Here is a 12,517-nt window from a genome sequence, read left to right as displayed (position 1 = left end):
AGAAAATACGGCCAAAAAAATGACATTGATTAAATTTCACTGGTGGCTATATAACAGTATTGTTCTAATACTCTTTATAGTTTTCTATATGTTTATAACAGTTCATAATAAAAATTTAAAAGTAGAATAAAACCAAAGGAATTGTTCAGTTTTTCACTGTCCTGCTGATTTTATTTTTGTATATGTCTGTTCTTGTGCTGTTCTCTGTCCTGTAGAAATACAGTGCTTTGCACAGCTTTGCAAGCTGCAGCCGGGAGCCCCATTGGTCCCCACTATCCTGCCACATTTCCCCTTGCTGCTCTATAGCTTGGGAATGACTCTGGGTTCTGGTTTTATGTTAATTTATCTTTCTCCCAACCCCTCACCAATGTTTTGTTTTTTAGTTTATTTATCTCGTTGTTATTACACTTACGTCTTGTATCTTACTGATATTAGTTTTTTATATTGAAACAAGGAAAATATTCACTTGCCAAACTAATAATTTAAAAATTTATGCTAACTCATATATGAATGAAAAACCCAGATCTACTATACTTCTGATTGGAAATAATAATTTGAAATGGGAAAGCTTCTCAATGTCCACATAAATTTATATATTTTAGTTTTTCTGAGGATTCTCTGCCATTCCCCACTCTTTGTCGTACAGATACTATTGCTAGATGAACCAACAGCTGGAATGGATCCCTGTTCTCGTCATATTGTTTGGAATCTCCTGAAATACAGAAAATTTAATCGGGTGACAGTGTTTAGTACCCATTTCATGGATGAAGCTGACATTCTTGCTGGTGAGATTTTTACTTTATTTTTGTAGGATAAGGTCATGGGGCCAAAATAGGAGATGGACACAGAGATACAGAATCCTGAGGAATAAATAAAGAAGCTGTGTGTTCTTCGTAGCTGTGTGTTTTAAACTTTTTAAGAATTACATATTTTTATGCTGGAGAGTCCTGCAGATCATCTGAGATTCAGTAATTTGCTAGAAGAACTAATGGGACTCAGCATATAGTTATACTTATGAGTTATCACCCCAAAACTTACAGGATACAGAACAAAATCAGCAAAGTGAAAATGCACATGGGACAAGGAGGAAGCCAGACACAAGCTTCCAAAAATCCTTTCCCGGTGGAGTCACACAGAATATGCTTAATTTCTCTAGCAATGAGTTGTTAACAATTGATGTGAAATGTTGTCTACTAGGAAAGCTCATTAGAGACTCAGTGCCCAAGGTTTCTACCGGGTGCTGGTCATAGAGACCCCCTCCAAAATTCCAGTCTCCCAGAAGGAAGCAGACTGTCCAGCACAGTCTACATTGTAGATTTATTTTTTCACTATTATCTTTGTTTTTTCAAAAATGTTAAAAAACGATCCAACATAGTGACATTTTGTTTTTGTGGTTTTTACATTTGATTGTAAAGGAATTATGAACACACTTGCAATAGTAAGCCTCTTAGGAAGAGTCTGAGGTGTTTGGAGCAGTTTGAGGAAAGAGTCAGAACTGCCCGGATACAGTTTCTGGCTTTGTCACCTACTGGCTCTGTGAAACATGAACAAACTGTGTATTTTCTCATTGCCTCAGTGTTCTCATTTGAAAACCAGGTAATGATAATCTGGTACCTTTCTAATAAGGTTGTTGTGATTATTCAGTGATACTTAATGATCTTATTGGTGTCTCATGGTAATTCACAAAATATAAATGCCAATTATTAATGCTGTTACTGACTTAAAATTGAAATGCAGATTTCTGTTTGCAGACAGGAAAGCTGTCATATCACAAGGAATGTTGAAATGTGTTGGTTCTTCGATTTTTCTCAAAAGTAAATGGGGGATTGGCTACCGCCTAAGGTATCATTTATTCTTTATTGACTGTTTTCTATAATATTCTTGATCTACTGTTAATTTATTTCAGGTTTGCCATACTATTAGTACTTTAGCCATTTTTTATGGCACTAGCTTTACTTAAAGCATTCAGAATTTACTTTTGGTTGTTTACTGAGTAATTATTTAGAAAAATTACGATTTTTGGTTTTTTCTAGCATGTACATAGACAGATATTGTGCCACAGAATCTCTTTCATCCCTGGTTAAACAACATATACCTGGAGCTACTTTATTACAACAGAATGATCAACAACTTGTGTATAGCTTGCCTTTTAAGGACATGGACAAATTTGCAGGTATTACTTTCAGTTTCCTGGTTGTTGAACCAGGACCTTGCATTGGGAACTGATTTTCTTGATTTACTTTGTTGTATACTTTTCTGTTTAATAATATTTACATGTTCCCAGGTAACTGAAGTTAATATACCATTTCTGCTTTACTTTGCTTTTGAAAATGAGAAACTACAAGCTAACATGGGATGTTTTTTCATTCTTTGGTTTTTTTTGAACAAACATCATGCGAGAAACTGTAACTAATATGTTAAGTAAATGTATTTGCTTTGTTGTCAAGAAACAGATCGCTCCATTTGCTTAGAGGCAAATGATGTAATTTGGGAATATGTATTATGTAATTATACACAAACATACATGATAGTTTATATGTGTTCTCAAGTCCTTTTCCAGTTTTATGATTCCATAATGAATTACATGATAAAATGGTAAACCCTTGAATTATTTTGATTGTGGCATTATTTTTCCGCTTTATAATGAGGAACTCCAAACTTAATTTCCTTTATCTGTTTAGGATCTCTTAGTAACTAAAAGGATGTTACTGATGCAGACATTTGTGCAGAATTCCCAAAACATTTACCTCATTTAGACAGAAATTTTCTGTATTAGTTTAGTTTTCTATATTTTATTAACTAGAATAAAGTACATATTGCTGACTTAATGTACCCTGCCTATCATTCTGCCTGTGAAATATTTCTTAGGTTTAATTTATAATATGATAAATATCTACTAGATATATCTCTATATAAACAAACATTCCTTGGGGTCCTTAGCAATTTTTAACAATGTTAATGGAGTTCTGAGACCAAAAAGTTTGAGAACCACTATGCTAGTAAATTTAGTCATATCCCATTTTAAAAGGGATATCCTTTTAGGATATCCTTTTAGGATATTTTAGAATAATTCATGATGATATGCTTAACTTCGTAACGTTCTTTCTTTCTTTTTTTTTTTTTTAGGTTTATTTTCTGCTCTAGACACTCACTCAAATTTGGGTGTTATTTCTTATGGTGTCTCCATGACAACTTTGGAAGATGTGTTCTTAAAGCTAGAAGTTGAAGCAGAAATTGACCAAGCAGGTAGAAACAAAACTATAACAAAAAATTTTTGGCAGTGAACCAGGCAGATGGTGAACAAGACAAATAATCACATAAGCATGTGAAATATGTATTTGGGGGAAGAAAGAGTAGATAAATAAGGTACATAAATAAGTAACAGATATTTACTGATAGTAATCAGAGTTATGAAAGAAATAATTGGGTGGTCTTGGGAGGCAGGTAGCTTAGATCGTATCTTCAGGGAGGACTGTGTCGAGATGATAAACTAAGACTTGGATGGCGAGAAAAACCCAAGTACATTTTATTGCAGAGCTTTCCAGGTAAAGGGAACCACTACCACAGACTGTTAAGGAATGAGTTGGATGATTTTGATGACAGAGGAAAGGCCACTGTGGATGGAGTTTAGAGAGCCAAGCAGATTATAGGGGAGGGCCAGGGGCCAGATCATGTTTAGTCTTTGAATCTTTGAATATCTGGAAAAGAAATTGGTTTGTTTCCTTAGTGTGGTGTGAAGCTATCGAGAGTTTTAAAGCAAAGGAGTGCTTTAAACGTCTGGTTTGCATATTTAAAAATGCATTTTAAGTTGTAAATGATGAGTAGAAGCAGGAGGACCAGTTAGGAAACCGTTGTCTTCGTTGAAGTAGGATGGTCGTGAAAACAGGGAAGCGCGGATAGACGTGGGTCACATTCACATTCGTGGTGCTGGTGAGGTCTTGCTGATGGGCTAAGTGTCAGGTGTTGGGGAGAGGGAGGGATCAAGAGCAATTGCTAAGCTGTTTGTTTGACAACTGGGAATGGAATTGCCATTTCCTGAGAGTGGGGGAGGAGCAGGTTTGTAGAAAGGAGGGGGAGGAGCAGGTTTGTAGAAAGGAGGAATTTCGGCCTGGATTTTGGTTATATTATTAGACATCCGAGTGGAGGTGTAGAGCGGGCAGTTGGATTAACACATTTGGAGCTGAGTGAAGATGCTGGGGCTAAAGATGTAAATTCTGGAGTTAGAAGTAGATAGTGCCATAGGTTTTGCTGAAGTCACCCCGGGAGAGAGTGCAGACAAAAAGTGGAAGGGGGGGGCCCTGAGGTTGGGCAGTGAAGGGCCAAAAAGAGCTGATGAAGAAGGACCCATCCTTGCTCTTTCTCTCTTCACAAAAGGAGACGTTAAAGCCCAGACAAAAACCACAAGGAAGTGATCACTTATTTGTTGATTGCTGTGAAGAATAAGATGAGAACAGAAAAGATGGTTTTGGTAACAGAGAAGACAGTGAAGGATTTGATAGTATGGAAGCCAGTGGTGACCTTGACTGTGCCATTTCAGTGGTGGTAAAAGTCAAAGCTGGTTCTTTGCAGTTTAGGGTGAGGGTGTGAATTGAGGAAACTTTCTTACAATTGAAAATTAGCAAGATGGTTGTGGTGGTAGGTCGGGAGGGTGAAGGAAACGGGATGTTTCTCTTACGTGTGGAGAAAGGAGAAAAGGCAGGTTTATGATGGGGACATGATATCAGATTGTAGCCAGAGAGAACAAGTTCACATAGAAGTTTTAGATCTTATGTAGTTGGGGAAAGAACAAGGTCTCAAATTTGGGCATGCGTCCAGTTTGTTGAAATTGAGTAGAGATAAAGGTATGGGAATAGAAGAAATAGAGGAAGTCCGTGATCAGAATAGAGAATGCATTATCAGTGAGTATGTTTGTAATACCTTGGATAATGGAAGAGAATTAGATGGAGAAGACACTTATAGCTGTGGGGCTAAATACTTTGAGGTATAGGAGGTAGTGGGTAGAAATGTTTGGGTAGCGGGAATAGAGATGAGAAGGCTGTATGCTGTGTAGGTGTTATTTAGCCTTATTCTGTAGCACTTTTAAGTCCATCATGCAGAATAAATTTACCTCTAATATCGACTTGCATTCAGTTTGGCCAATTTTAATGGTTTTATTTTTTAAAAGGTTAAAAATGCCAAATTCTGGGGGTGCCTGGGTGGTTCAGTTGGTTAAGTGTCCAACTCTTGGTTTAGGCTCAGGCATGATCTTTTGGCTTTGTGGGTTTGAGCCCCTACATTGGGCTCTGTACTGGTAGTGGGGAGCCTGCTTGGAATTCTCTCTCCCTGTCTCTGCCCCTCCCCCACTCACACTAGGTCTCTCTCTCTCTCAAACTTTTAATTAATTTATTTGTTTTCATTTTTAAAGTTTATTTATTTTGAGAGAGAGAGAGTACAAGCGGGGGAGGGCCAGAGAGAGAGGGAGAGAGAGAGAATCCCAAGATTCTCTGACAGCACAGAGCCGTATGTGGGGCTTGAACTCACGAACGATGAGACCCTGACCTGAGCTGAAACCAAGAGTCGGACGCTTAACTGACTGAGCCACCCAGGGGCCCCTATTTTTATTATTATTTTTTTAATGTTTATTTATGTTTGAGAGACAGAGCACAAGTGGGGGAGGGGCAGAGAGAGAGGGAGATACAGAATCTGAAGCAGGTTTCAGGCTCTGAGCTGTCAGCAAGAACCTGATGTGGGGCTGAAAACCACAAACTGTGAGATCATGACCTGAGCCAAAGTCGGATGCTCAACCAACCGAACCTTCCAGGCACCCCAAGATAAATAAACAAACTTAAAAAATATATGTATCAAATTCTAGGGGTGCCTGGGTGGCTCAGTTGCTTGATTGTCCAACTTCAGCTTAGGTCCTGATCTCACGGTTCATGAATTTGAGCCCTGTGTCAGACTCTGCTGACAGCTCAGAGCCTGGAGCCTGCTTCAGATTCTCTTTCTCTCTCTGTCTATTCCTCCCCTGCTTGTGCACTCTCTCAAAAGTAAATAAATAACCATAAAAATTTTTTTTAAAAATACATGTATCAAATTCTGTAGAAGGTAAATTGGTGCTTGCTGAATACCACAATTGTGATGTACAATATTTTAGCCCCAATTTTTAGTTTGATTTAGTCCATTGTATCAGTGAAAGAGAGGGATTAAACTGGGTTATCTTACTAAGTTATTCATCTAAACTGTTGAGTTGCTAAGGTCCCAGGATAACCAGGCTTGGTTCAATATTACTTTATGCATTATTCCATTCCACTCTTCAAGGTTTTAATGTTTACTCATTTTTTATTTTTTAACATAAATCAAATAAATCCTGCCTTGTGGTTCTCATAATACTGAAACCAATTTTCACATCTTCATTTTTTATTTTTTGAAAATTGCATCACTTATAAAAATACATATATTTTTCCTGTTCTCATTGATTATTTTTGTCTGTTTTGTCTCATGGAATCAGTTATATAGTATGTCTCTTTTGTGTCTGGCCTCTTTTACCTAAATTATGTTTGTAGGGTTTAAACTATTGTAGGCATATAATAGTTTATTCAGTTTCATTGTTTTTAGACTATTCTATTACAAGAATATTTCACAACTTATGTATTCATTCTCCTGTTGATAGACATTTGGGTTTTTCCCAGTTTATGACTATTCTGGATAGGTTGCTAGCTAAGAATATTCTTTTTTTTTTTTTTTTTTTTTGGTTTATTTATTTTGAGAGAGAGTGTGTACATGTGCATACCACATGCAGGCAGGGGAGGGGCAGAGAGAGAGAGAGAAAGGGAGAGAGAGAATCCCAGGCAGGCTCCACACTGTCAGCGTGGAGTCTGATGCGGGGCTTGAACTCACAAACCATGAGATCATGACCTGAGCTGGGATCAAGAGTTGGATGCTTAATTGACTGAGCCACCCAGGCGCCCTGATAAGAATATTCTTGTACATGTGTTTTGGTGGACCTTTGTACATATCTTTGTTGCATTTCTACCTAGTAGAGAATTTTCTGGGTCATAGTTTATGTGTGTGTTCAGCTTTTTTTTTTTTTTTTTACGTTTCTTTATTTTTGAGAGGCAGAGAGACACAGAGCATGAGTGGGGGAGGGGCAGAGAGAGATGGAGACATGGAATCCAAAGCAGGCTCCAGGCTCTGAGCTGTCAGCCCAGAGCCTGATGCAAGGCTCAAACCCACGAACGGTGAGATCATGACCTGAGCCGAAGTCGGACGCTTAACCGACTGAGCCACCCAGGCACCCTGCCCCGCCCCGTGTGTGTTCAGTTTTAATAATATTGCCAAAGTATATGAGAGTTCCGTTTGTCTACATCACCACGAGATGTGTGCTTCTTTAAAATTTACATGTCTCTGAAAGATTTTCATCCTTTTAAGGAATATACCATAATTTTCTGGCTTTCTGTTTTGTTTTGGCAAATAGATTATAGTGTATTTACTCAGCAGCCACCAGAGGAGGAAGTGGATTCAAAATCTTTTGACGAAATGGAGCAGAGCTTACTTATTCTTTCCGAAGCGAAGGCTTCTCTAGTGAGCACCAGGAGCCTTTGGAAACAGCAGGTGTACACGGTAGCAAAGTTTCATTTGCTTACTTTGAAACGGGAAAGCAAATCAGCGAGATCAGTGTAAGTGCCATCACTTTTCTGCCTGATGAGTTGTTTTTTTTAAGGATGCAAATTCCATTTGTCGTCTTCATTCTCTAAATGTAGATGTAGGTAAATCTATGTAGCTTCAAAGATTAAGACTGTAACTTCACAATGTCTGAGAAAAGAATCATGCATTTAGTAACTTGTTTGAATACCATTAGAGCTTTTACCCTTTTTTTAAATTAGCATTTTTGGCTCATCTAAATAATGAGGGACTGACATAATATTCTCTAATTGTGTAAATTTTGAATTGTCGTCACTGTATTTAAGTTTTATTTTGCAATTACATTTTTCACAATTGTTCTGTGTCTGTTACTACTATTTATAGCCGCTTTTTATAAACAACAGAAAGAGTAACTTTTATCTCTGTTTATGGGATGAAGAAACAAATACAAAGAAGGCTTTATAGCTTGTAGAACTGTGATCAAAACTTTTCAATTTTGCTTCACCTCTCTCAGGTTCCTATGGGTGCTAGACTTTCAATTATTGGGACATAAATTCAACACTTTCGTAGAATACACACCTATCTTGTTAGATCCGAAACAGCAGTAGAAGTATAATAAGCAAGAATAGAGTGTTGTTATGTGCTTGAGATACGGTGAATTCATTTGCTTTCTTGACCTGATTTATTCAGTATCAAAGAAATGTCAGTCAAGTGTTTCATTTATTCCAGCCTCAGCATTACTGAAAGAAAAATACTTATTTAAATCAGCATGTTTCAGTTTATTTCACTGAACACTACCCACCTAAGATACTCCCTGAAAAACAGTAAAAGTCTTAGTTCAGACTGCCATAACAAAATCATATAGACTAGGTCGCTTCAACAACAGAAATTTATTTTGTCATGGTTTTAGAATGTGGAAATCAGATTGGGATACCAAACTGGTCCTGAGGGCACTCTTCCTGGTTTGCAGAGATGAGCCATTATCTTGCTCTGTGCTCACATGACTTTCTTTGTTAAGCACAGGAGAGAGACAGAGCAAGCTCTCTGCTCTTTCTTCCTACAAGGGCACTAACCCTGTTTTGAGGGCCTTAGGCCCATGACCTCATCTAATCCTCATTACCTCCCAAAGGCCTTATCTCATAAGACCATCATGTTGGGAGTTAGAGAGTTGGGAGTTAGGAATTTCGGGGGAGGGTGACACAAACATTCAATTCCTAACCAATATGCATTTGACCATCTGTACATTTAGGAAATACTGTATCTTATATTTCCCCCCTTAAAGAGTTATTTATTAGCATATGAAAATGCTGGTATATGAAAAGAGCATATGAAACGAGGTTCCATGGTAAAGAATTGCTTCAGCTTTAGAGTTTCCAAATGCTGTTTAATCCTGATTTTTTTTTTTAACTTAAAATACCTATTAAATATTATAGAACTAGGATTCAGTGCAGTATGTTTTTGGAAATGCTGATTTAAGTATACTTACAACAATTTAAGAATGATTTTTTTTTTAATGTTTATTTTTGAGAGAGAGAGAGAGACGGAGCTTGAGCAAGGGAGGGGAAGAGAAAGAGGGAGACACAGAATCTGAAGTAGGCTCCAGGCTGAGCTGTCAGCACAGAGCCCAACGTGGGGCTTGAACTCATGAACTGCAAGATCATCGCCTGAGCTGAAGTTGGACTCTTAACTGACTGAGCCACCCAAGCACCCCAAAGAATGATTTTTTTAAAAAAATTACAGGTTTTCTAACGTACCTGGGTGGCTCAGTTGGTTAAGTGTCTGACTCCTGATTTCTGCTCAGGTCACCATCTCACAGCTCTGTAAGTTTGAGTCCCACACTGGGCTTTGTGCTGACAGTGTGAGGAGTGTGCTTGGGATTCTCTCTCCCTCTATGTCTGCTCCTCCCCTGCTTGCTCTCTCTGTCTTAGAAATAAATAAACACTAAAACAATAGGGCTTCTGAAAATTATAAACTGCTAAAATGTGATAGTTTAAGCAGTCTCTACCCACTTGCTGTAACACCTATCATATATAATGTAGCAACATTTTGCAGGATAAGACAGAAGGATATCTGTTTTCCACATAGAAGGTCATTCTGAATAGGGTATAGAATTATGTACTTGACCAATAGCAAATAATGATCCTTATAACTGTATGGAGTATATCTTGTTTTGCCTGTAGAGGAACGGTGGAAGTTAATGTGGTATAGACGACATTTCAAAGATGGCAGTCATTCAAAGTTTCACTGTATTTTTGTTTCCTTCCCTGCATCTAAAATATTTTTGTATCGGGGCGCCTGGGTGGCTCAGTCGGTTGAGCGTCCGACTTCAGCTCAGGTCTTGATCTCACAGTTCTTGAGTTCAAGCCCTGCGTCCGGCTCTGTGCTGACAGCTCAGAGCCTGGAGTCTGCTTCAGATTCTGTGTCTCCCTCTCTCTCTGCCCCTCCCCACTCATGCTCTGTCTCTCTCTGTCTCTGAAAAATGAATAAACCTTAAAAAAAATTTAAAAAAAATAAAATATTTTTGTATCATGTTTTCTAAAACATGTGGAGGGTAAATAGTTCAGATGTAGGGCAGGAGCTGTGATAGTCCCTTCAAGACAACAGAGATGTAAATGTGGCATAATGTTGGGTTCTTAAAAGTTAGAAGCACAAGTTTACATACCCTAGAAAAATTTCAGGATGGCTACGATGTTAGTTTTATAAGTTTTAATTTTGTCATTGAATATTGGCTTTCCATCCAGTATTGTCATGAGATCGTTTTGGAGAGTAGAATTCTCCTGAGTGCTATTTCTTTCAAGTTTTTTCTTTAATTTTCTTTTTTTTTTTTTTTAACATGAGTACTTTTAACTGTCATTTGAAGGAAGAGTTTTTTAAAATAGATTTCTATATTAATGTGCCCTGTGCTTGTTTTGTCTTTGTGCCTTTCAGGTTGCTTCTGCTTTTAATTTTTTTTGCAGTTCAGATTTTTATGTTTTTGGTGCATCGCTCTTTTAAAAATGCTGTGGTTCCCATCAAACTTGTTCCAGACCTATATTTCCTAAAACCTGGAGATAAACCTCATAAATACAAAACAGCTCTGCTTCTTCAAAATTCTACTGGTGAGAGTGTGTGAAGGTCTGTGAATGTGTGTTGGCTGGGGCCTGGGGTGGTGGGATATAGGTCAGAGATTGGGATTTTAGCAATAGATGTAAGGTAAAGGCATGGCCTGTCTTAAAACTGAACTAAAAGAAAAAAATCGCTGATGCTGAGTAATACATTACAGAAGTGAAATTTTGGTTTAAATGTAGATTACGGTTTTTAAAACTAACCTTGTACTGTTTATGATAATAAAATTTCATTTTTTAATGGTAGCTGCATATTCTCGAGCAGTGTGTTTCCTATCATAGTTTATGACCAGCAAAATAAACTTCAGGAATTGAAACATCCTTTTTAGAAAGAGTTAACATTTATGCAGTTCTATATCTTTTTTTTTTTTAATTTTTTTTTCAACGTTTTTTATTTATTTTTGGGACAGAGAGAGACAGAGCATGAACGGGGGAGGGGCAGAGAGAGAGGGAGACACAGAATCGGAAACAGGCTCCAGGCTCCGAGCATCAGCCCAGAGCCCAATGCGGGGCTCGAACTCACGGACCGCGAGATCGTGACCTGGCTGAAGTCGGACGCTCAACCGACTGCGCCACCCAGGCGCCCCTGCAGTTCTATATCTAAATAGAAATGTTTAAGCAGTTTTTCAAGGACTATCTGAAAAATCAGTTAGAATTAAGAAAAATTGCCTTAGATACAAATATTTATAATCAAATACATTAAATTGGTTGTATTTTTGGATTTGCTGATTATTCTTAATTACCTATTTGTCAAATATGAAAAAACTAAAGAACCATGGCCTTGAGCAAGGCTCAATTCTGCTTTTTCAAAATGTTAAAACCTAGTACAAAATTTCATTCCTACATGATCAGTTGTTCCTACAAAATCTCCCATCTGCATGGGTCGTTTTTAGTCCCAAGGTTCTTGAAGAGTAAATCAAGGTTAGCTAACTGGCAGATTGACAGCAGAATAGAAGGCAGCTTTATTTGCTTATCTTGCTGAAATATGTGAGAAAGTTGCATTTGATGCGATCATTTACATAACTCACAAACCCTTTGGGGTTTAATATTTTCCAACACTTCACCTATATTCTAGTAACTCTCCTTTCTGATTCACTATTAATGGAAGAGCTTTGACCGTGTTAAGATAATCATCATAGTTAGGGATGATTATGAATTACTCTTAAAATCATCACTTTTAAAATGTGGCTCTCTTTTTATTATGTAATCTTTATTCCTTTGGAGGAAGAATGACAGAAAACTACTCTTGAATAGAAAATGTGATGTTACTTCTTTCATTAGAAGTTTTGTTTTGATTTTAATCTACATTTCATGATGTTAAAGTATAGTACTGCATGGAGCCTTATACTCTGATACACATTTTTTGTGTGTTTGGGAAATTGTGTATTTCAAATTTTTCTGCCTTGTGTTCATTCTCGATCTATAGAAATTCTAGTATTTTCAAAGTTTTGTCCCTTTTGTTATTTTCTAGTATTTCTAGAGTTGCATACATATGTACCCTATATTTTCCTAGGCTTTGTTGGTCCTAAACAAAGCCATGTTTCCTTTAGGAATCACTGGTGTCTGTGTCTATATTGGCTTGTATCCATGCTCCTTGCAAAGCTTTTTGTATCACAGGTGATACAGTTCCTTCAGTTATAATGTAGCTCTCTTCTCAAGAGTATAGAGCCACAGAGGCAAACTGGAGATGAGAGGTCATTTAAGGCACTAGATAAAGCGTAAATGTTGTATCTTAAAAAGCTCCAATGAAAGCACTAAGAGCACCATTTTCTCTGACACTCAAGTTTGGTGCT

The 12,517-nt window shown here is 37.5% G+C and overlaps 1 protein-coding gene across 3 annotated transcripts in view; it reads left to right on the top strand.

Annotated features, from left to right (window-relative positions):
- The window catches only part of ABCA5 (ATP binding cassette subfamily A member 5), a 78,168-nt gene that overhangs the window by 42,100 nt on the left and 23,551 nt on the right, over positions 1-12,517 (top strand). For all 3 annotated transcript variants that reach the window (XM_053212403.1, XM_027048092.2, XM_027048090.2), the window contains exons 15-20: positions 647-785; positions 1,752-1,842; positions 2,034-2,173; positions 3,127-3,246; positions 7,454-7,655; positions 10,549-10,718. In XM_053212403.1, the coding sequence (XP_053068378.1) occupies positions 647-785; positions 1,752-1,842; positions 2,034-2,173; positions 3,127-3,246; positions 7,454-7,655; positions 10,549-10,718 (862 nt within the window). The remainder of the gene's footprint in view (positions 1-646; positions 786-1,751; positions 1,843-2,033; positions 2,174-3,126; positions 3,247-7,453; positions 7,656-10,548; positions 10,719-12,517) is intronic.

Source organism: Acinonyx jubatus, chromosome E1 (assembly GCF_027475565.1).
Source record: "Acinonyx jubatus isolate Ajub_Pintada_27869175 chromosome E1, VMU_Ajub_asm_v1.0, whole genome shotgun sequence".
Classification (NCBI taxonomy): Eukaryota; Metazoa; Chordata; class Mammalia; order Carnivora; family Felidae; genus Acinonyx; species Acinonyx jubatus.
The sequence above is the reverse complement of the archived record's forward strand: the minus strand, read 5'-3'. Positions and strand labels throughout refer to the sequence as shown.